This window comes from Calonectris borealis, chromosome 17 (genome assembly GCF_964195595.1).
Source record: "Calonectris borealis chromosome 17, bCalBor7.hap1.2, whole genome shotgun sequence".
Lineage (NCBI taxonomy): Eukaryota > Metazoa > Chordata > Aves > Procellariiformes > Procellariidae > Calonectris > Calonectris borealis.
In genome coordinates, this window is record NC_134328.1 from 1,118,632 (window position 1) to 1,143,002 (window position 24,371).

General features: G+C 42.4%; 1 protein-coding gene across 5 annotated transcripts in view; it reads right to left on the minus strand.

Annotated features, from left to right (window-relative positions):
• Positions 1 to 24,146, minus strand: part of NCOA6 (nuclear receptor coactivator 6) — a 47,306-nt gene extending 23,160 nt beyond the window's left edge. For 2 of the 5 annotated variants that reach the window (XM_075166221.1, XM_075166220.1), the window contains exons 1-8: positions 21,539 to 23,606; positions 16,604 to 16,706; positions 11,042 to 11,193; positions 10,669 to 10,942; positions 7,515 to 7,670; positions 6,813 to 6,935; positions 5,202 to 5,330; positions 2,699 to 3,514 (exon numbers count right to left, since the gene is read on the minus strand). In XM_075166221.1, coding sequence (XP_075022322.1) covers positions 2,699 to 3,514; positions 5,202 to 5,330; positions 6,813 to 6,935; positions 7,515 to 7,670; positions 10,669 to 10,903 — 1,459 coding nt within the window. In that variant the 5' untranslated portion in view covers positions 10,904 to 10,942; positions 11,042 to 11,193; positions 16,604 to 16,706; positions 21,539 to 23,606. Of the gene's footprint in view, positions 1 to 2,698; positions 3,515 to 5,201; positions 5,331 to 6,812; positions 6,936 to 7,514; positions 7,671 to 10,668; positions 10,943 to 11,041; positions 11,194 to 16,603; positions 16,707 to 21,538; positions 23,607 to 24,061 lie in introns of those variants that run through there. The other 3 variants (XM_075166217.1, XM_075166218.1, XM_075166219.1) reach the window with 3 other exon arrangements.
• Positions 24,147 to 24,371: the final 225 nt, after the last annotated feature.

Consider the following 24,371-nt stretch of genomic DNA (forward strand, 5'->3'; position numbering starts at 1 on the left):
AGTATGATAGGAAGAACACCTTTGAGTCTGTACTGTCACGTTACACGTTTAGGCAGAAAGTGTTTTTTACCAATAAATGAAACCCGCTGAGGACATTTACAGTTCTTATCTGTGCAATAATTCTGCCTAACAAGCTACTATGACTCAGTTCAAACTGTAATTTAAGTACAAAACTTACCCCACAGAGAAGGCGTAAAGTCCATGTTTGACTTTTTAGAAACTAGAAATTAAAGTAATATAGTTTGCTGTTTTCTTCTCTACTGCATCCCAACTCCAATCAGGCCCTTAACTTACTCCATGTAAGGAAATACAAATAACTTGCATTTTTGTTACTGTGATGTGCTCCTCTCACCGTAACACACCAGGTACACACTCCTTAGCACCCCTTTGCACTGCTGCTGTGTGTACGCGCACTCAGAATAACTTCTCAATCCAGAGCGGGCTGGGTAACCTCATGAGACAGCATGTCCAGAGTCCAGAACGGCTGCTCTTTCAAGTCACCCTGCTATGCCTACTGCAAGAGCAAGTAATTCTATCAGGCCCTATCAGGCACAACGCCCACGCTTTGACATATCAAAAAAATCACTGCTGCCCTGGGACAGAGAGCAAAACCTTCCCTCTATTTATCAACGTGGGCAGCAGTATAAACGGATTTAACAGAACCCACTTCTTTTTAACTCACTGTCAAATAGACGATGCCACAGACCTAGAAGCAACCGTGCCCTCCCTTATTTTTCTGACCCATGATACACAGCCAGAATTTGACTTTGGTTCCTTCTACAGATACAGCTTGCACGCTTAACTGTATTGCTTGTGTTAATTAATCTAGTCTTAGGTTTGTAATTAATATTTCAAGATAAGCAAGTTTACGGGTCAAACAGTAAGACACATTTGCAAATATGGAACATACACTTCTTGAAACGTCACATCACTGGACTCTAGTTTTAGTTCTGCTAAGCTTTTAGGAAAGTTTTGCATGTCGGAATGCTTGAACTGAGAAAAAAGAAGTGTTAACTTGGCCTATTCCAAATCTAATATAGGTTCTGATTTGCTAAATTAACTAGGTGAAATGGAAAGCATTTGAATGTATTCATTTACACCATACCTTTAAATGCAAGATGGCTTAAAAATTGAAAAATCTGTAATTACATCTGAGTTAACATAATGCAAGATGGCTTAAAAATGGAAAGATCCATAATTACAACTTAATTAACATATGAATTGCAGCAAGGAGTGAGCATGCGCAGAAGCCAGGCAAAAATCTCAGCAATTGGAAGCAACACAGCTTTGCTGAAACCAACAGACCCCTGTCTTTTTAAATCAGCTGAAGATACAGCTCACAGCAGGATTACTGATTTTAGCAATAAGGTCTACAGTGAGTCCAAATAACATATTTTGATAGTTTACTTGGCGTGTCATTTTTCACTCAAAAAAAATAGGGTTTTGTTTGTAGTAGGTTTACTTAGAAAGGAAGGAGAATACAGAGGATATACTACCTAGAGGTCATGGCTATGCTACCTAGAGGAAATGATTCCTGATGGGGACATACGGCTGGTGAGGCAAAACTGTAGGGAAATGTGACTATAATCAATAATGCTTCCAGATGGAGACAAGATAAGATATACCAAGCATAGGGCACTGGCAGATCCTAAGAACAGTCTGGAAAAGGAGAACCTTGAAACTGAGACAAATCATCTGAATCAAATTCATCTGAATTCAAATGAGACCCACGGTACAAACAGTGAAAACAAGAAGCTTGTTCCAGATCAGCAGACCAAGAAACGGGTATTCCTTACAGCTTTTTGGACAGATTTCAGACATACAATGTGAGAATGCAAGAGACTAGAATATATATATATATGTGCATAGGTGGACAAAGTGTACGGGGCATATTTTTTAAGTACAGAAAGAAAATATTTCAAAGGCTTAAGCAAGAGTTTGTGTATGGGTATCTGAGAGCAGCCGTTCAAGAGAAAGATGAACAAATGAGTGAGCAGAGAGAAGTGCTACAAGTCTGGCACAGAACTACAAAAGGCTCAAGGGGAAAAAAACACCAAGGACACAAAAGAGATCTTGGGATTGACAAATGAAATTCCTTCACTGTTAGAGAAGAATTCTAGGAGTAGTAAGTAAAAGATGTGAGTGTGGAGGTCCAAGGAGAAAACTAAAGACAACACAGCTGAAGAGAAAGTTAAAACATCCCTTGACCTCTTAATTTTAGAATAGGGAGTACAACAGCATGGCAATAATAGGTCTTTCCTCTTTTATACGGGAAGAAACTGATGACAAATAAAGACAGGGTCAAGAAGAGACATCCACAACTTAGAAAGGAAGATGCAAAATAATGCCTCACTTCTGCAGTAGAAAATGTAAACGGTGACAGAGGAAGCTGAAGAGAGAAAGAAAATGTTCGTTTGTTCTTATTACGCTCTCTCTCTTTCTCCAAAACCACCCCCCCGCCCCAAAAGAACAACCCCAAACCAAAACAAAAAACCCGTACCATCTCTGAATATCCTGAACTTGCTTAAAGGCAACAGAAGAACTGTCAAGAGGACGACTGGCAGGCATAACCAGCAACTGCAATCAGCAATTTCTTTCTGCAGTGGCCCAGAGTCTACCCTTACTACAGCAACATTAGTTCTAGCCGTTTTATGTTTCTTTTCTTTTTAAAATAAAAGAAGGTCTCAGCACTTCTTACCTCCTAAACCCGGGTGTAAACCTTGTGGACCTTGGTTTTGCTGCTGCATCACCATGAAGTTGGGGGGTACGTTCCCCTGCTGCACCATAGGATTACGACTAGGAGAACTGACAGGCTGCTGAAATCCCTGGGGAAGCGTGCTACTCTGGGGAGGCCTTGGTCCCATCTGCTGCTGCGTCTGGTTAACTGTTGGAGATGATGCAGGAGATCCCTGCTGGAAGGAGGAGGGAGAGGAAGCAGGAGACTTGTTGGTCAGGTGGGGTTGTTGTAGTGGCGTAGGAACCCGTGAGGGCCCTCCCTGAAGACTTTTCATTTGAGGAGCAGTGAACTGGCCAGGATTGCTCATTTGGGGAAAGTTTGAGTGAGCCTGGGAAGCTTGCTGGCTTCCAAAAGGATATGGAGGTGGAGGATGAGTAGGAGTTTGTACTGTTGCTAGAGACGGTCTTGCTTGAAGTTGTTGCTGCATTTGTCCAGGCAACGGGGCCTTTTTCCAACCCTGGTTTACTGTCAATGTACCCAATGCTCCCTGGGTTGGAGGAGGCTGAAGTGCTCCAGAAGGAAGCTGGTTCCAGCCAGGGGGAACTGGAACCTGTGCTGGTGAAGTAAATGAAGGTCGAATACCCTGCTGTGGCTGCTGATGTGGCTGGGGAGGACGTGTCTGCAACTGCGTCTGCTGCTGTAGCTGCTGAAAGTTGGCTGAGTTCATCTGCCTGTTTACAGGAACTGACTGCATTGAATGGAGCTGGGGAGCTAAAGATCCAGATGGATGATTTTGCTGCTGGATATTTAGCCCAGATAAGAGTGGGTCCATTGCATCTATTAAAATAGCAAAGAAAAGTAAAAAAAAAAAATAACCTACTGTAGACAAAACCCACCCCAAAACAAGAAAGGGTAAATTGCTTGCTTGCTTGCATTTGCTTATTCTGCATAAAAATCCATGCTCCAGTGTTCCAATTTCTCCAACAGACAGAACAGGCAACGCTCTAAAAGCTTTCAAAATGTTTGGGAATCCTAAGAAGCCAGGTCTTATCAATTTATAACCTCTACAGTAAAGCATGATCGCTCCACAGCACTTGTTGCTACAGACTAATGTAAGCCTTCTACACACTTAGAATCGTAGAATCACAGAGTATCTCAAGTTGGAAGGGACCCATAAGGATCATCGAGTCCAACTCCCTGCTCCTCGCAGGACTACCTAAAACTAAACCATATGACCAAGAGCATCGTCCAGATGCTCCTTGAACTCTGACAGGCTTGGTGCCGTGACCACTTCCCTGGGGAGCCTGTTCTTCTCAGTGAAGAACCTTTTCCCAATGTCCAATCTGAACTTCCCCTGACGCAGCTGCATTCCATTTCCTCGTGTCCTATCGCTGGTCACCAGAGAGAGGAGATCAGCACCTCCCCTCCGCTGCCCCCCTTGAGGAAGGTGCAGACTGCGATGAGGTCCCCCCTCAGCCTTCTCTTCTCCAAGCTGAACAAGCCAAGTGACCTCAGCTGCTCCTCGTAAGTCTTGCCCTCGAGACCTTTCACCATCTTGGTCGCCCTCCTCTGGACACACTCCAGTAGTCTGATGTCCTTCCTCTATCGAGGCGCCCAAAACTGCCCACGGTGCTCGAGGTGGGGCCGCACCACTGCAGCGCAGAGTGGGACAATCACCTCCCTCGACCGGCTCGCTATGCTGTGCTTGATGCACCCCAGGACGCGGCCGGCCCTTTTGGCTGCCACTGTTGACTCATATTCAACTTGCCGTCAACCCAAACCCCCAGATCTCTTTCCGCAGGGCTGCTCTCCAGCTTCTCGTCCCCCAGTTTGTATGTATAGCCCACTGTTGCGGTTATTATCCTTACCAGTTAAAAAAAGTCGCATAACGAGGAATTAAGGTAGTATCATAAACTAATATTCACAGAATATTTAAAACATTTATGAAAAATGCTGCCTGTAAGAATAAATACTGCAGAGATCTACAGAAGTTGGCAAGTACTGCCACCATTTTATGGCGGGACAAGTAATAACCCCCTCTCTTTTTCTGTAGTCCCAAAATGCAAGTAACTTTCACCGGCAGAATTGTAAAGAATAAACCCTAAACATTCACACCCCTCAGATCCCCAATCCTTAAGCTGCCTCCCCCTCCCGAAAAGCACTTGTGCTCAGTCTGGTGCATTTGCTCCCTACCTCATTCAACCAATCCTTCTCTTAGCTTTATCTAAATACAAAGCTCAGTCACAACAGTCCTACTGCAAAAATACCACTGCCGCTGCTCAACGCATTTGAACAAAATACCAAGCAAGCTGGTGACTTATTAGGCACCCAAACTATTTGAAAAGTTTTACCAGATTAATGGGGGCAGGGAGGGTTCCACAGAAAGAGTAACTCCCAGAAAGGGCAGGGGAAATACTCCAGAACAATTCTGGAGTACTCTTATGAGTACACACTCAAGCTTGTGTGCTGAAGAGTAAAAATTCAAGAACATTCTCAGGTCAGTACTGTGACGAAATTTTACCACCTGGCTGTGAGGAAGGCCGAGGTGTTCTTGGCTGCAGCTCAGCACTGGCACCACTTGCCACCATAGAGGAGGGCACATTTCCACTCTGGGACATCATGACAGCCGCAGCATTGCTCATTCTTATTAAACCTTAAAAAATAAAAATAAAGATTATCAAGTCTTGCAGTTTTTACATAGAGAAGAATTTTAGCAAGAAAAAATTGTATTTGGTAATAGAACATTTCTTTAGACTTTAAGAATTATCTGTCTGAAATAAGCTGAGGACACACATCTCTGTCTGAAAGCTTAGATTCCCTGTATAAAACAATCAAGTTAAGGTCATGCTGAAGCTTTTTCTTTAGCACCAAACCTTTAAAAAGGCAACAGAAGGAAACACTACCGACTCATGAATTATTTGAGCCTGACCTGCCACAAAGGTCACCAAGTGACAAAATTGTATCAGAGTTATACATGTACTAAGGTTTTTGCAAAATCTGATACTAGAGAGTAACTGAGGTGTGTAAGAGAGAAAAATTTCAATGTTTCACTTCCACAGGCTGCTGTTTTATAAAATGGTTTATATTGTTGACCTGTTGGTTATATTGTTGTCATATTTATACTGTTGACCTGCAGGGAGAAAACGAAGCTCATGATCGTCACAGAGAAGATTAGAGCAGCCGCTGTCAAAGTAAACCTTTCTTTAAATGTTTCACATTCCGTGTGAAGCACAATGATTTAACTCCTGTTTAATCAGGTTTCTACAGAGGTGAAGTGTTCTTTCCATTCCTTCTCATCAACAGCCACACATGCATCTTACATTAACTCTGACAAAAAACACTCCCGGTTTTTTTAATTGCTTTAAATCCTATTTACTAAGATACTAATTAGTTTATTTTGCCTTACGATTCAGCTATTAAAATAAATTACATAGTAGCTTTCTTTTAACTCTTCATAAAATCTGACTTTTGTAGTTAAAAATTACTTACGATGCATATACAATGCTCTAAAATGTAGAGTTTAATAAAATTACACCTCTCCATGAAAATTAATTCTCTAAGACCAGATCTCAAACGTTTATCAGAAAATAAAAAGAGAGACTAACAATGACAGTGTCCTGTCCTTCCCACAATTACAATGGATTTAATCTAAAATAGTTTATTATTGTACACTGAATAAAGGCTTATGCTCATTTTCATAAAGGTAGCCAAACAGAAAACTGTGATAATTTGTGCACATTTCAAAGTGAATTCCCTACACTAGACTCATCTGCTTTAACAGCCTTTATGTAAATTAAAAAACCCAAACCACTAAAACCAAAACAAAAACCCAAACCACCAAACCCTCAAAAAACCCCAAAACAAACCAATCTGCCCCACCCAAATCACTCCAATGTTTGTGGGACAAAATGCAGCCAACTATTTAGTTTACATAATGTGGGACATGGTTTGACAGTCCAGAAACAAGAACACACATGAATTAAAATGGCAATTATAATTCTGCAAACAATAGTTGCTATAATCAGTGAAATTTTATGATTATAATTTATGATTATAATATTTCACTATAATCAGTGAAATAGTAACAAATTTCAAAGTGTATAAAGCTAAACAAATAAAAACCAAAGGAATTTACCTTGTCCCCCTTGCATGGGAAACCCTGTTTCCATTCGCACTGAGTTGCTTGCTCCCAGGGGCCCATTGATTCGGACATCTTGGCTTCTGTTTTGAGCTAAAGCTAAATTGATAGCACCTTCCCCTAAAAGGAATGCACAGTTTGGGTGAACTGAATGATAAAGAAAAGCAGAATATAGACATTTTCAAAAGGACATTTAAAAGATGTCAAGGAAGGAAGAATAAACTTTACCTTTAGAAGGACAGTTATGCATCATACTACCCTTATCTTCTGGATTTCAATTTTAAGAAAAACAAACACACACCAGGACAAGCATTAAATGCTCTTAGTTTCATCCTGAGTGCACTCTTGGACAATTGTCCAGAACAGGTATTTTAATTGTGAAATCCACTGAAAACTTGTTTTTAAGAAAGCCTCATATGAAACGATAAGGGAAAAAAAAATTAGGTTGCATCTTGCTAGCTAACACTCAAAAAACATTTTTCAGGAGGTTTCCTGATGCTCAGAGGATTTTCAGCTATCATTTTTATTATTAAACCTATCCTTGAAAGAATAAAAGTCTTGAGCTACCTTTTCACTGAAGTCATTCTCCAAATTACTAAATCAGAAGTTTTGCAACATGAACCAAGTACACAAAATCACTTGCAGAGTAGACTTAAATTTTAGCTTAATACCTTTGGAGGCAAATTAGGTGTGAAATACCTTCAATTTGAACTGAGAGAATTCCCAGGTCACGAAGCTGTTGGTTATTATTCTGAGCCAGAATTCGCAGCCGCTCAGCAGCTTCCCGGGGTATATTGAAGGTAACGCGGACACTGTTCCAAGGCTCTATCTTCTGCAGTTTTAACTTGTTGGATTCTTAAAAGAAAAACAATCAGAGACAGTGCAAAGGCAGTTTTCAAACATGTATGATGAAATAACTTGGTAAAAAAGCACAGCTGAAAAAACTGAAACAATTATTTGGCTTTGAAAATTATCGGTGGTTCGTCTCGGGTACAGGAGATTTTTCCAGCACAGGCGTATGGTGACCAATACTGCCAAACCACTTTAGGTATTTTCCAAAAATTAGCAATATAAAAACTACCCAATTGATAACCAACACACCAGCCAACACAATCACTTGATAATATTACTCAAAAATTGAAATATTCTGTGGATAAACTACTTTGGAAAGATATGAAAAAAATCTAATAAAACAGATTTACTAAATCTGTAGTGAACCAGATGGATGTGTGAAAAAACTGACTACAAGAATGAAACCCTCATTGAAATATTTGCCCTACAAATGCTTGTGAAACCATTTTTTTTAAGAAGGCCAGTGCCAACAGAGTCCCAGCAGTATTTCATTAATTTCTACCATATTATTTAGTTTTTCTGAATAGGTACGTTCAATCCACTGCAAAAAAAGCATATTAAAGTCGTGCAAAATATTTAGTCGCAGGTTTTCTGAACACCTATTCTACATATGACTATTTCTATGTAGATCAGTTGTTTTAAAAGTAACATGTGGGAATTAGCAAGAAGGTAGGGCAGTCACATTGGATATATTTATCTGAAGTGCTACCTAACTAAATTATTGCTACAAAATGCATTTAAGGATAATTAAAAATATATTCCTAATACAGGTTTAAAAGCTTCCAGTTTTTAGCTTTCTGAAAAGAAAGTCCCTTTGAAAACAGTATTCCACTGTAACATCACATTTACTAAAAGCTTGCTAACTTTTTAATTCTGAAGAACATGTCATTTAAGAATGCCAATAACTCATTCCTATTTAGGAATCTCTTGTCCTTAACTAATTCACCAAGTCCCTTCTGCTGCTACAGTAATGGTATTATTAAATTAATCCTCTTTCTACCTATAAAGATGTTTTTGGCTGGTAACGTGACAGTAGTTTTAAAACCTCCTTTTGTGGAGGTTTGAACAGTCCTATATTTACTGTTATTAATGTCACAATATTTCACATATAAAAACTGCATTATCAGTTTCAGTATTTCTAGATATTAATACCCGAGGAGTTTCTCGTTTTTCAAACGTTGCATCTGCTAAGTCTAAACCAATGCTATCTCTAACTTGGCATTCTGAATATCCTATTTTGCTCTGAATCAGTTTAAATAACTTGTCACATGGATAATTTTCAAATTAATTTGACATTGATTTTAAAAATTTGCTTTCTGCTTTCTCAGCTGAGGTCTGAATCATGTTTATTAACCCTGCCATTAATATTTATAACAAACCCAGCATGCAGATGCCTCCATATAACAGAGGCAACTCTGTACAGCTACGGATTGAATTTGTTTCCATTCAAAAACTACGCAATTCATCTATGGTATTAACACACGTCATTTTACACCAGTAACTATCTGTTGGTTTTATGTCTACTTCCAACTGTTTGTAAGATACAGCTCAAAACAGTGGTATTTCTTCATAGCATTTTTGTCTTATCCCAGCTTTTTTATCTCCCCAAGAGATAACAGCAAGGACCCCAACAACTGACGCCAGACCCAACTGACTACAACTGGCCAAAATGGAAAGAAAAGAACAAAGTGACAAAGAAATTCAGTTCGGTTACTCAGAAGTCATAGGTTATTTTTCTGAAAAGGTATTTTACATTATTGAAACAACAAGCAATGCAACGAAATTTTAAAACCTAATCTAGAAAATGAGTTTTGTTTAAACACAAAGACTGCCTGCCTGAAGAAGAAAGGTGAATTCTTCACTGTACAGTGTGATTTTCAAAAGACCATGCAACAGAAGAGCAGCATGCTGGGATGGCGACTACAGTTACAGGAAAAGCTTGGTTCACAAACAGCAGAAAGAGGGAGAGAGAGTGTATGGGCAATTACGTGGCTTTTAGACTGCAGTTATATGACATCATGCCAAGTCAGATCAGCGCTGCTGTGGTCCCAGTCTCCAGGACTCTTCTGGTTATGTGTTCCTGCCACCGCACTTAAGGCAACCTGCCTGGCTTTATCTGTTTCTATAGCAAACTATACTAATGGCAAGAAATTAAACCATTAACCTGACTGTTCAAGTATTATCAGATGGGGGGCATTGCTGGGGAAACTGGTGATGGGGAGGGAGCATATCATTGATCCACGCACGCTGACCCAAACCATCACAACACCAAGGGAGGGCTGTCTATTAAGAAAGATTGTACTTGCACAAGCAAGACTACATAACTGAGCAGCTATAAGTAATCTTCCTAAGACCCCCTGCAAAGATGCTCGGACAGTGGACAGATGTCTTTTTCCAGACCTAGATGTGCTGGTAAAAGATGTTATTGTCCCCAAAGCCTGTTATCACTCACTAGCTACACAGCTGTCCCCGACCTCGGTGGGCATCCAGGGGTATGTGAGAGCACTCCACGTCCCCCATCAGGGGGAAAAAAAAATCAGGTAGTGTAGGTCAGTGTAAGAGCAAAGGGGCAGTAACATCTTGAACTGACACAGTTAGTTAAGAGTGAACCTGTTCTCAGATGAACTGCAGTGGTTTCAATTGGATGGCTTTGGTAGTAAAAAACATGTCCTGTGTGGACAAGCCTGGTTTCACTTTCACATAACACAGCAATGTGTAATGGAGGGAAATGAAAGAGAAAAAAACAAGTAAAACATGGGAACTGAATAGGAATAAATAAACTCACTAATGAAATCAGTTTTAAACAATAAAACAACTGCAGAAACTTGTACTCGGTGTCTCTGAGAAGAACAGCTCCCAAATTCACTAAGAATAACCCCAACAAATCTTACTACAAACTAAGTAGCTCCAAAACAATATAATCTATTTCTTTCTACAAGCACCCTGACTATGTAAATGAATACTTTAAGGACAGCTGAAAAATGACAAGAAGGTACATTACCCATGTGTAAAAGGCCAGGCACATTCTCCAGTATGATATCTAGCTTCTGCTCAAAGTCTCTGTCACCTATATTTCCTTTAAAAGCTACAAAGATCGTGGAATCCTCAGGAGCAGCCTCCTGTTTCAGTTCATCTTCCTCCAGTCCTGAATCAAAATCCACCTCTAAGTCTTCCATAGCTGAGGAGTACAAGGAGGCACATGTATCTTTTAAGTTAGGTAGACCATCCAAAACCATTGTTTCAACAATGGGAGCCTGTCAGACGTTAAGATGATGCTTGGAAGGGAAGAAAAGAATTATAATAATTGTAATAGTGCGTAAAGACATTAACAACTGCTTTCAATGGCACATAAGATCATTGACAGAAAAACCTACCAGGTGACCTAATGCTAGGGTCTGCGAGACAAACTGTGCGACTTTGAAAATGGTGGCCATTGCAGTATCCAAGCTGTTCGTCCACTCGAACAAACAGAAGCGGTTTCCTGACAAATCCTGCTGCACGTGACTTGAGAAATATTCCAGTTGACCTAAACGATAGTCAGGTAGAAAGGAGGGGGGGGGGGAAGAAGAAAATTAATTACATTCATCTCCATATCGTAGAGAGGACAAGCAAGCACCCAGTACCAATTCTGCAGTGCCTGACTATCAGGAAATTATAAGACTCACAGCAATACTTTAATTACAGAAAGATAGGAAAAACCATCAAATTTAGTTGTAGAGACTGCAGATGCAATAGGCGCTCCTTTGTCCAGCAAAGCAGTAGGAAAGCCAGAGCACATTTTTAGTGGGAGAAATTTAGCATTTGACAAATATTTTACTCACATGCAGGGGAATCTCAGGCATACTATGCCTTCTTTCTAAAAGTTTATAAAGATTTAGGTGTTTTCAGCTGCTTATGCACATTACAACCTGAACTTTGCTCCCCCTCTGCTAGCCCACAACTCCCCCCATACTCCTATTGAGCTTCGATAAGAATTAATTCAGTAAATCAAGTCACATACCTGATGTTTTTTACTTTATAAAATGCCTAGACTTTGCAATAAATTTTCCTTGACATTATGATAGTAATCTAAGCTGTTATGTGTACAGAAGTACAACCTACGATAAAAGTTATCCCTACATCTATGGTGAACAATACCAATGTTTAGTTAAGATACACATTTTTCCACCCCAACACAAGCCGTTACAAGGGCTACAGCACTGACTCCTCCAGGCGAGACCTCTATTCTTGGACTCAACGCTTTGCAAGTATTGCAAAAAGATTAAAACCATCTACACCAACAGCCAAAGCTGATGTCAAAACCAAAAAAGGGACCTGTTCCTGACCACCGCTGTCAAAACCAAATCAATTCAACAGCCAGGACTGTCAAGACCTCGTAACTCCAAAGCTGTCGGTACTCAGCGCAACCCACCCAAACGTTTAGTTTGGGACAACATACCCTTGAATAGGATACAGATTGGGTTTCTGGCAGAGGTTCAAGTTCCCAACACAAATTAAAACCACAACTCTGAGATTAAAGGTGAGCTGCAGATACTGGCCAGAAAACAGTCTTTTTTAATAAAAAAATGTAACTATGTTAGACAAGCTTAGATGCAGCTCTACGTTGTTTGCACACTCGCGTAACGTTGCTGAAAGGACAATATTACAAATGAAAAAACAAGGACTCAGAAGTCACAAAATACTCTCAGCTTTTGGTCAGCTCTCTACATACACACTGTGACTTTACAAAATACATTTTCTTTTCTCCCTTGCAACCCTACACCATACTAGGCAGGCTAAATGGCATTAATGAATAATCATCTATTTTACATATAGTTACTCTCTTCATACTGCAGCACCAGGCCTTCATTCTCAAACACGACTCAAATCTCGGATTAAGAACAAAGCTAATTTTGTCTCACGAGCTCTTCTTCAGTCCTGCAACAGAAAGTAAGTAAAAATGTTTTACAGTCACTGATCTATTTCCGTAGTGCTTTCATAAGTTACTTTGTATCACCATGGAAATTTTAAAGATGGGGAATAGAGACAAAAAACTTAAAAATTCATTACCAGGTGAACACGGAGACAATTACATCTTCTTTTTTTCCCCAGACTCCTTGCTGCTCAGCTCTGTATCTAAATTACAGGTCTGAGTGTTTAGTACCTCCATTAAGTTAAACTACTCAGTTTCATGTCAGGTGCCCAGAAAATGAGAATGACAATTAATAAGCATCTGTGAAAAGCTGTTTTAATTGATTTTCACACATCATTTCTCGGGCAGGGAACCTCCTTACCAGAGCTGGCTTTACACCAACCAGGAGAGAATTCCTTCCCCTTCTGCATTCCTACATCATTCACTACACATACGCTGACTTCAGGGAGAAAGGAGCTGGGAGTCCTACACAAATAATATTTTTAATGACCAAGCACAGTCGTTCTGTGCACTGAATGAGGCAAGCATCCTGTGAAATATAAGCACTATATTTTGAAGAAAATTACACAGAAGATTATTTATCTGAAAATCTCGAGTTTTTCAGGGAAAGAAATCGCAGCTCAATATACAGGCTCTTACGTGTTAAAAAAGCACAATTACTTGGAGGGCATGGGGTGTTCCACCTGCAGCAAGAAACACAAGTACTTCTGACAATCCCCGACACCAAAGAAATAAAAATTTCTCTATAAGAACACAGACATTTCAAATCTTTTTTTAAATGGAAGTGTCTGAAGCATCCATCTTCTCTGTGAAAGAACAGAAGACTCCCAGACTGCTTAAACCGTAGTTTTAAAGACTTCATGAGAGCACTGCAGCTTAGACCAGATTCCACCAACCTCGCCTCGGCGTGCCAAAACCTGACAGGATTTGTTAAAATTATGGCCCTTCATAAACACTATTAAAATACAGTTTGCTAAATCCCGAAGGACCACAGGCCTTGCTTCATTTGACGCAGAAAATCATAGGACTGCAGGGAAAACTTGAGTTAAGGAAAAAAACCAAGATTGAGCTTTAAATTTTACTTTCTGGATAAGAACATATAGCTACAGCTCCCTTTGCATTTTTTTTTCACATTACGCTCCTCCAGGATCTCTGCTACATCCATCTTCCCCCTCTCCCTCTCAAACACACACAGTTTAGTCCGTTCCTATATTCAGGTATAATTTATCTCAAGTATGACAGGAGGAAGTAATGATTTGCGAAATCTTCCTCTTCAGGCAGAGCACAGCACGCCGTCCATCTCAAAGCAAATGAATCCCAGCTGCATCCCTCGTCCTAACAAATTCTGTAATCTCCTGGTTATAGGGTTGACTTCCATAAATCACGAGCCAGCACGTGACCATAATTAGCATGTACCTTCGCTCAACGCTCTTCCACATAAACAAAAAAAGCCTTTAGTGTAAGTACACGCAGGTAAATTCAACAATTCCTGTAAACTAGATGAACTCCCAGCAGGCTATAGAGTATCTCGGATGAGTGAGAACCATACCCGAATTGATCTGCATAACCACAGCACACTTCACGAACTTGACCATTCATGCCCACATGGCAGCACAAAAAGGTCTCTGAATATCATCCTCCATTCAAAGAACACACATGGTCTCCTTCCTGCCCCCGCACCCTGTTGTTTTAGAGTTTCCAATTTAATATTTCCCATTACACAATTGTTTCTGGAAACTCAGAGCAAGTCCAGTGCTACCAGGTGGCAACCACCTACCCATGAACCTGGCCTGGGACAGGCTACAGCAGCGTAAAAAGTGTTATGCCTGTTTATTATAAAGTTGGTCTTATTCAGTATAGTCTAATTATTAAAAATACGTAACTGAAGTAAGAGAGGTGGGGATAAATAGCCAGATAACAGACTAACAACCAGAATGCACCTGCAGTATCGTATGGGGGTAGAGGGTGGCAAGGGACAGGCCACGAAGACCAGAATGTCCAAACTGAAGGATATAGGGCACACCCCGGGCTGCTGGACGCTGGAGCTCCCGGCTACACTTAGCATATGGATAAAACAATTGACCGACTAAAATGTGCAAGACAGAGACTCTCCAGAGGAAGAATTCATGTGGGATACAGCGATGCCACAGTCTAGATCTGGGCTGATGGGCACCTGGGTCCCACCACACGCCACGGGAACCCAGAGGCAGTTTGTCATGGCATGTGCTGTCCCCACCAACAGCCCTGACAGTAAAAGGAAGCCTGCACGACAAACCCGGCGCTGTGTGACTGGGCAATACTTAGAAAATCCCATCCAGTCCCTGCGAGAGATGAGACCAGAGCAAAATCTGGAAGAGCCAGTTGTCGCTAACTGGGGAGCAGCTGAACACCGGAAGGCCAGCGGGCTCTGGAGTGCCAGCACCGCCAGAGGGAAGTACTGGTCTTCGGGGTTAAAAAAAACACAGGGAAAAAAAAAAACCCTGATATCTTGGTATCCTCATCCCAAGATCCGCTCAACTGATCCAAATTTAAGGTTATGTCAATTTGTTTCTTAAACAGACTTGAAACCTCTTGTGCTGCTTTATTCTAACCATTGCACTACACAAAGCGAATAAACCAAAGGAAGGCTTTGTCTAATAACTTGTCCGAGGTTTTCTGCGACACAGTCTATTGATTTACAAGCTGTTTATACATTTTGGGCAACTCAGAATAAACACTTTCACAACTGATGTCACACCAGAACATGCACCCTCTCAAAACAAATATGCAGGGAGCCCAATTAAATAAAAAGTACTAAAATCCTGCTCTATGCCTGAAAAGTACTCTTCCAAATTACACAAAAGATTGGAAAGGGTAAGAGCAGAAGGAAGGATGGACTGATGTCCTTCGCTAGCAGATGGCAGAAGTTAGCACTAAGCAGGGTCCTCATCCTCACACTGACCATTATTTAAAGCTGCAACAGGGAAGAGGAAGAAAAATCAGTCCAGAAATGAGACTACAATCAAGTCCCTTGGTGAATCCAGAACTGAGAGTGAGGAGAAAAAGTCTTTGATAGCAGGAGCAACATAATTTCTGAAGGATACAGAACTCTCCTTGCTTCTGCCTTCATTGGAAAAAGGTTTTCAAGCAACTTAATAGAGAAAAAAGGAAATCAGAAACAAAGCATGTCTTGAATAATACATTTGAAAGTTTTCTTGTTTCCTTTGTTTTAGGTGCCAGTGAGAAAATATGTAAAGGTATTTATTAAGTTTTTCAGGATAGGGACAGAGGAGGTTCAGCATTGCCAGAATACTGTTGAGAATATGGCTTTCTTTTAATACATAACATACACACACATCCCCCCCACAGGCATGCTTTTAAAGTGTACCACCTATAAAACCCAGAAACACTCTGTTCATAACACTGTTTTTATTGCAAATCTGTGTATTATTTTATTGCAAAACAGTGTATTATCCTCCTACAACTGTTTCAACCATTTTGTTGCGTAGCATAGTCATCTTGGAGGTTGTTAAATCTGACCAATGAATAAATCTATATACACACAATCATTCTATGATACAAAGCTTAAAATGACATAATTGTTTTTGGCAAAAATACATAAAAAAGACTTTTAAACAAATTCTAGACAAGTGACATATTGTTACACAAGGAGATTAAATAAGGCTAAGAATCGCTGTTATAATACGAAAGAATACCTAAAAATAAACTTAAACATGCAGTAAAATTTCCTCTGAAACAACTTAGCTAGAGGTAGTTCCAGTAATTTGGAACTTCAAACTTTGGCATTAAAGAGGGATAACACCATGAAAGCGTCTCAGCTGTCCTCTCTGGGAGGAAGGTCTGAGAACAGCTACAAACCTGATGGCAAATGCTCTATGGCAGGCTGAAAAGTCAGCTCTGGAGACAGCCCAGCCCTTCAAACACACGCAAACACGAGAGGCAAGGATCTATTAGTTGGACAGTTAGGAGGGGAATATATAAGAACGAGAGATATACAAATGCATCATATGCTTATTTTACCTACCAAAACAAATTGTACAACTTCAGTATTTTGTGGCATGCAACAGGTCTTCAGGTAATTCCAGACTGGCAAACATGTTTAAACAGCAACTCCCAAAAAAGTAGCCCTGAAAGAAAACCATCACGTTTCATCAGACAATGATGCAAAGTAACAAAAATACTGAATGTAACAGTGAATACCTTGATTTTTAATATGCAGTTTTGCACCAAATCGAATTCTCTCCTTAGTAACGTAAAAAGCACGTGTTACTATATTCAAATATTAACAGCAAAAACTGAGGATCTGGAAAAATCAACCTTTCCTTATAGGCAAAAAACTGAATATTCCTTTTGGCTGGAAATAACATTTTATTCTTCTAAACAGGGCAAGTTTTATCTAGAATAATGTATTTATTTAAGTCTTAAGATAAACTCTTCTAAATTAAATTCACCTTCAGAAAAGAGAAACTGGCACAACTAGGATGCACTTCAGCTCATCCTAAGCAGACGCCTAATCCAGCTCGGGTTAAGCTCGTTCCAGGAACACGTTATGAGCCCACACGACCACCTCAGACAGACATTTTTATTGCAGGTGGCCAACAAAGCGAGGTGACTCCGTCCCCAGAACCTGCTCCTGTTCACAGTCTCATCAAGCTGCACTCAAACTTCTCAGGGTAATGAAAACGCAGCAGTAAAGCTAATGGCTTCAGCGAAAACAAAACACCGCCCCTCAAATCAAGATGATTTATATTAACATCCCAGTGCTGTTTTTCAAGCAAATTTTCTGCTTGCATGCCAGCCTGCTCACCAGTGGGGAAGCGGCCTACCCAAAAACGAAAAAGAGGGAAGAAGACTCAGAAAGACAACGCAGAAATTTGCTATCTTCTAGCTAGACAACAAAGTAAAATCGCTTTAAACGCCTTAGTATTGTGCCATAGCCTTTGCACTTCTGCCAGCCCAGCAGCTCGAAGTGAAGGAAAGAGTATTTACATTAAATCAGATCATATATGCTTTGTAGCACTTTTAATAGTCATCTAACACTTTTCAACCTCTGGTATCTTCTTGTACTTCTAAATAAGCACTGTAATTCAAGCAGCAGTACAGTACCAAGTAGAAGACCTGAATGGCTAAATCACAGGCAGTAACTTTGCTGTTTCCAGCTATCTGCAAATCTGCCTAAATACCATGACCGGACACCAAGCTGACAAGCAAAATCTGAAATATGAAATTTTAGTATCGTTTATTAAGTCTAAGCCAAAACTAAAAAAGCTTTCCACGTTCTATAGCAGATACTGCATTTGTTCTATTTTTTCACGCTTTTTATAAAAGAATGTTCCATGGACTATTTTAGATGGCCTAAAACAAACTGGCTGGTAATCTCCAAAGCCATGTAAGAGTTCATGTGAGAGGACAGTCCTTCCTTGCCCAGTAAAAGCTGTTTTTAAGAAGGCCTCAAAGCTGAGAGAAGCCAGCCCCCACTCCCACTGTCCGTGCCTTAGCAAGGCAGGGGTAAGAGTCGACATTTGGCTGAAGAGTGGTGAAGTGCAGGAAAAATCATCTGAACGCCTTAGTGCAAGAAACCGAGGGGCCTTTTGCTCTTCCAGTTCTCCCTTCCGAGGGGAAGGGTGACCCTCCCGCACCACGGGTGGAGGGTATGAGATGGTCTGCAGACACCCAACTGCTCCAGAGAAGAGAGGTCTGGGAAAAACGGGCTGCCCTAGCAAGCTCCAGTAAGAAACTGAGGATGGTCAGCCCAGGCTATGGGAAGAAGAACAATGCTGCTGTCTCCATTCCCATTGTACACGAGATGATACCAAATTCGGTTAAGGAAAAAAACTAATCAACATTGGTTCATTAACTCCAACTTTCATTACAGTAAGTTATCCGATAGAGACCTTGGAAATGCCTAGAGACTGAACGCATATCTTAGCAGATGCCAAGGAATCCATAAAAACAGCCCTGTGAAGCGTTCCATCTACAGAAAGAGTTTTGTTTAGAGCCTTCCCAAGCATCAAGAAACCAAAAGAAGTCAGTCCACAGGAAGGCAGGCGTCATTCACTCACTCGGATACAGAACTGCTCGCCACTCTTCATACTGTTCTGCTGCACTCCCACAGCCCTCAAGCATAAAACACCTAAACCCAAGTGTTTCCGACAAGGAGAAAATTACAGCTTGTTGTAACGCATATGACCTTTTGCAGTGATATCTTGATGTATTTTGACAGCAGGTTTAGTGGAACATTGCTTTGTTAAAGTTTCATAAAGTTTCTTGAAACCCCACAACTCATGCCAAGCTGCAATGGACATGTCTCAACTGAGCCATTAATTTTTATTTCAACAGAATTTATTTCAACGAGATCATCAGGGTTGCTTTAAAAAGCAAGATGGTAACTCCAGAACGAGTTTCAACTGCAGCTAAGTTAGCCATATAGAAATTCCCACTTTCGGCAGCTGAGATACCAACACAAGAAGGCTGCCAGTCTTCTTCCTAAATCACAAGTTAACTCGGAATCAGCAATTTTCTTGGAAGCTGTAGTCTACACAGCGTAATATTTGATCAATCAATTCCCATTAGCTGAATTATTAATTTCACATGTTAAGGATATTTCCATTTGGAAGAAATGCACCATAGCCTGTAACAGATAAACACTATGACAGAGCTTTGCAGTATGTAGCTTTTCACAAAGATCCATCAATGCAATCGGCAAACAAGTAAAATGAGATGCTATTTAACATCAGATGCATCTTGACAAGAAACTATACTTTATCTTGCCTTCCAAAGGCTACGAGAAAACTCCTTTTCAAGTAGCAATCTATTCATTGATTATGTTGGACAAGCTTTTTATTTAAAGTTGAATTTAACCGCTACCAAACCTTTCTGGGCTGACATACCCCACAGGTACTCCTTTATCACCAAATTGTCACTGAGCTTCATAAACACCGATATAACCAGTCCAGGTATTCTTGTGATTACCAGTCCTGAACTAAGGTTTGAGTGAAAACTGCACCTCTTGTTTATTGCAATATTCTTCCTTCTTACATGTAATAAAAGTCTAGGAAATTTCACTAAAGTTTTTAAAATTCTGAAATGTTATAACGTATGAAGGAAAGATTTAAGCTAAAACAAAACAGCTGAAAAGTAATTCCTTTGATATGAGGCACTCACTAATGAGGAGACTGCTTTGCCTGACCAAAAAAAAAAAAAATCTTCATATAACAGAAGTAGGTATAGCTTTTGTTAAAATCAAGATTGTTCTGAGAGTTTCCTGATTGTATAAAAACTTGCAGCTTATTTTGTGCTGCTCTGGGCTTTTGGAAGAATCAAATTTCAAAAGTGTTATTTATTGTCACTGCTGCTATTAAGAACCGTGTAATCACTGGTCAACTTTGCACCTTCTGGTAAAACTAGGATGCAACGGAACTAAACAGCAATGCATTCTTGCAGGGACGGGAAGAGCACTCCAAAAAAAACCCTTAGAAGAAACACTTTCCCATGCTGCGACCAAAAGATGAGGCATTATTTCTTGTCCAGTATTATTCTTAACTGAGCCTTACTAAAAAAACCTGGTAATATTTTTGCCTTGGGAGATTCAGCTCCTACAGCCATAGTCCCAAGCCTGCAACTGCGAACTCCTCGTCTTCTCTGGGAAAGAGACCGATCAGAAGTGCCAACATGAGCCTTGCATCTCACCTCTCATGTGCTCTGCACTCTGCCGGGAAAAACGATGTTATTACAGACACCAAAACTGCCAATTTATCAGGAAGCAAGGCAGAAATAACTCCTCGCATTTTCCTTGTATCATCCAGCAAGGAGGGAGGCTTGTGAGAGCGTGCCTGCGCACACGTCTGCAGAACACAGAGGCGTACATCTAGTTCAGTCTCTGTAAGTACTACGCAGAAACCGTGATGAGAAACGCAATCTCATACCAACGGTGCAGCCTTGGTAGATCATTTGATTTTTAAAAGAATAAAAATTATAAAATTAAAATGATATGCATAGGACTCGGAGAATTCACTAGCATGCATCTTTCAGTGGGAATAACTACATCGTTCCCTTTCATACATCAAACCTAATGCTCCGGCTCCCACATATGCAACTCCGTATAAGCAACTTCCCGTCCCAAATTACCGGTTTACATGAAGACAAATGAATTTAGACAAGGCATCATTCATCTCCTGTACTTTCCAATTTTCATACAAATCTGATCCAAGTCCTTATGTAGGGCTATTGCTTCAAGACTACGCATTCAAATTGGAGAAGCAGGCAACTGTCCTCTCAGTTCCAAAAAGATGATGGCTCTCACGAGCTGGGGAGTCCTCTGCGCGTCCCCCTCCTTCACCCCAGCTCCCAAACCAGCTACCTGTGACATGCACTCGTCGCCCTTCTTTTTTCCCACATACATAAAGGGTGGGAACTGTGACACAACCTCAAGGCCGCAATATATACATGACAGAATTCACTTCTTGTTTCTATCTTTAATTACGACAAAAGCAATTTTTTACGTGCTATTCAGAGTGCAGGCGGGATGCTGTTAATAGCATCAACTAATAAGAGGACACACTGGACAGAAAATGACCCCAATGCCCAACGGACTGAGAAAAATCCCGCGTTCCTGGACCTCTGGAAAACTTCCACTACTGTAATCCAAAGCTTATACGAACTTTCTGAAAAGACTTTTTCCTTCCTTCTAATAAGCCAGGACGCTAGACAACCTGAGTTTCATGCACCATCTTGAGCCAAACCTTCGCTATCAATGCGTACAAACTAAGGAACACACTGACTGTGTGGCTGAAATGCTCAGTTATCTGCAGCAAGTAGTTCCCGCTGAAGAACATCCGTGATCTGCTCTGGAGGGGACAGCAGAGTTCGTAACAGTGTCAAGGCAAAACACAAAATATCCACGGCTTCAATAAAGCCAAGGTGAGTTTGTCGTCTGGCTAACAGATGGAAAATATCTCACCTGGAGTTTGATGATGCATTTCCTCTGCCTCAGGTCTGTGTCATCTAGGATTACTTCTCCTTCCGCTTCTGCCCCTTAACTTCTCCCAACCCTACGCATTCTCTCCCATTACTTCTGCTCTAGCCCAGTGTTAAGGAACAAGTTTATGCTTGAGCACAGTTTTTGCAATACACAGGGTTAAGTCTTGCTGTTCAACGGTCTACGGGCTAACAGGCGTTCTGCTCCCTCCTATTCTCTCTACGCCACAGCGTTTGTATTTCTCAACAGAGACCACACGATTTTGAAACAGACACCACCATCACGCCTTCTGCCCTTCAGAGGTACAGGAGTGACCAATAAAATTTCACTATTCCCAATGCAATCAAACCGTTACAGCCACGTTAACTCTTCGATATCTTCAGCAGCAAACCCTTTGCCACTGCAAATCTATCACATTTAGTATGTCTGTGTAACTCAGTTGTAACTCCAGCTTCCATCCAAAAGCAACCAATATGGTATTAGAAAATAAAAATATACTGTAAATCTGTTTAACAGTTTAGTTATCAGTTTGAAATATTTAACATCTATTACAAAGGCACACAATCTTTGACAGTATCATACTTAAACAGAACAAAGAGTGGCATTACGATTGTTCAGCAGAATTTACCTCTACACTCCCATACTCTCAAGTATTTAAGCCACTGAAAAAATGAAAACACTTAGTTTAGAGATGCACGGGGGGGGTTGGATTTCTGAGGCTTCCCCACACAGTTGTTGTTTTTTTTTTTTTACGGAAGCACCTATTTTTTTACTAGAATAGTGTAAAATTACTGCACCAATTGGAAGCCTGTTGTAAACTCCTCTCTCCAAGTACTACAGAAGAAGAGCTGGAGAGCCTAATGGAATACCCTTCTGTAGGTTTAAAATATTAAGAAATGTCATTTCTCAATAGAAGAACAGGTCTGTGTGCACCCTCCCTCGTTTTGATTTTATTTTTCCTCATAGTCAGGATACAGCATTACTGTGAAAAATTTCCTGGTAAAGCCAGTTAACTTTCAAAGGAAGCCCCATGGCTCAGTGAATGTTTGAACAGCATAGGAATTTCTAGCAAACACCTTGATGTCTTGTGGTAGGTAGTGCATTTAGTCCAGAGGCTCGTAGACCTGGCCATTTTGGTGCCATGAGACCTTTGTTTCTCTCTCCGCAAGATGCATAGAAAAGCTGGGAACGCTTGCTGTAACTGGAAAAGAGCTGCTAAATCCAAAAGTTGTGGTTATTACACTTGGCGACCTTTTTTGAAAATGCCAAATTTGTTCTCTGTGGTTGTTTTCTCATACGGGAAATACTGAAAGATGCTTTAGCTAAAGAACCAGCCAGAGAGAGTACAATGCACAATAATTATAAAGGTAACTACCAACAAGAGGCATGCCTTTCCTCCAATAAAATTCAAATGAGAAAGGTTTTACTACAGTTTTCAGTCAGGGGAATGAGCACAAATGTGCGTATCCAGAAGCTGAGGGGTTATGAAGAGACAACGCTCATCAAGCTGCAGTTTGCAGCCAGCTTTCAGAACCATGCCGAGGTGAGCGACAGAAAAGCTCTCTACTTCCCATCCCCAAAGGAGACTGAAGGAATCAGAACCCTGAGTTTTCTAAACGTAGATGAAATTTAGAGAAACGCAGAAATCAAACCGAGGGAGTAAGTTAAGAAGGCTTCCTCTGACTGTTTTAAAGAGTTGCCGAGGAATTCAAACAAAAGCTCGGGTTCAAAGAAACGTCAACGCATCCTCGCTGACATCTTACAAAGACGTCAACGCCCGCATGAGGTCAGGGCTGAGAAACTAAAATCAGAAACAACGTCCCAAGTCGCCAAGAAGTCCCCGTGGCTGACAGCGCCCCGACTGCTGCCCACGTCTAGGGCAGAGGCGCTTTCCTCCCCCGGGAAATGAAAGCGCTCCCCGGCGCTGCGGAGCCGAGCGACCACCTCCTCGCCTCGGGCCGCCACCGCGGGCGCAGGGCTGACGTCGGGGTTTAACAGGTTGCGGCGAAAGGTCTGAGCCTGGGGAGAAGCGGGGCCGGTTCCACCGCCGCCCCGGCCGGGGGCAGCTCCGGTCCAGCGGGGCGGGCTGCAGGCCGCGGCCGAGCGGGCTCACCCGGCGCCGGGGCCCCAGGCCGCGGCCCCCCTCGGCAGGCTGACAGGCTCCTGCCGAGGAGCCCCGCGGGGCCCGGCAGCCCCCGGCACCCCGCAGCCTGGGCATCCCGGCCCGGCCCCGCGGGGCGCTCCGCCGGCGGCGGCGGGCCGGGCCCACGCACCGCTCCACGCCCCGCCAGGCCCCGCTGCCCCTTCCCGCCGCGCCGCCCGCCTGCGGCCCGCGCCCGCCGCACCGCGGGCCCGGCCTGCTCCCTGCCCGGGCCGCCGCCGGCCCTGACACCGCCGGGGCGCCGCTTCCGCCCCGCCGCCTCTGTCACGCCCGCCGCCGCCGCCGGGTCCCCGCGCCCCCGCGGGCGGCGGAGAGGCCCCGCCGAGGGCCCGCCCCGCCCTCACCTGGCGCTGCCGCCGCTGGTGGCGGCCGCGGTGGCGCCGCCGCTGCCGCTGCCGCCGCCTCCGCCACCGCCGCCGCGCCCGCGCCGCGAGCGCGCGCAGGAGGGCGGGGGCTGCCTCGGCGGGCGGGGGCGCGCGCGGGGCCCGCGGGGGCGGGGGCGGACGGGCGCGGGGCGGGGGTCGCGCTCGGCCCGGGGACGCCCGGGACACCCAGCGCAGGCCGGCGCCGCTCCGCCTCCGCCTCCCTCCGCCGCCGCGGCACGTGACCCGGCCCGCCCCGCGCCGCCCGCGCGCGCCTGCGTCCGAGCGCGCG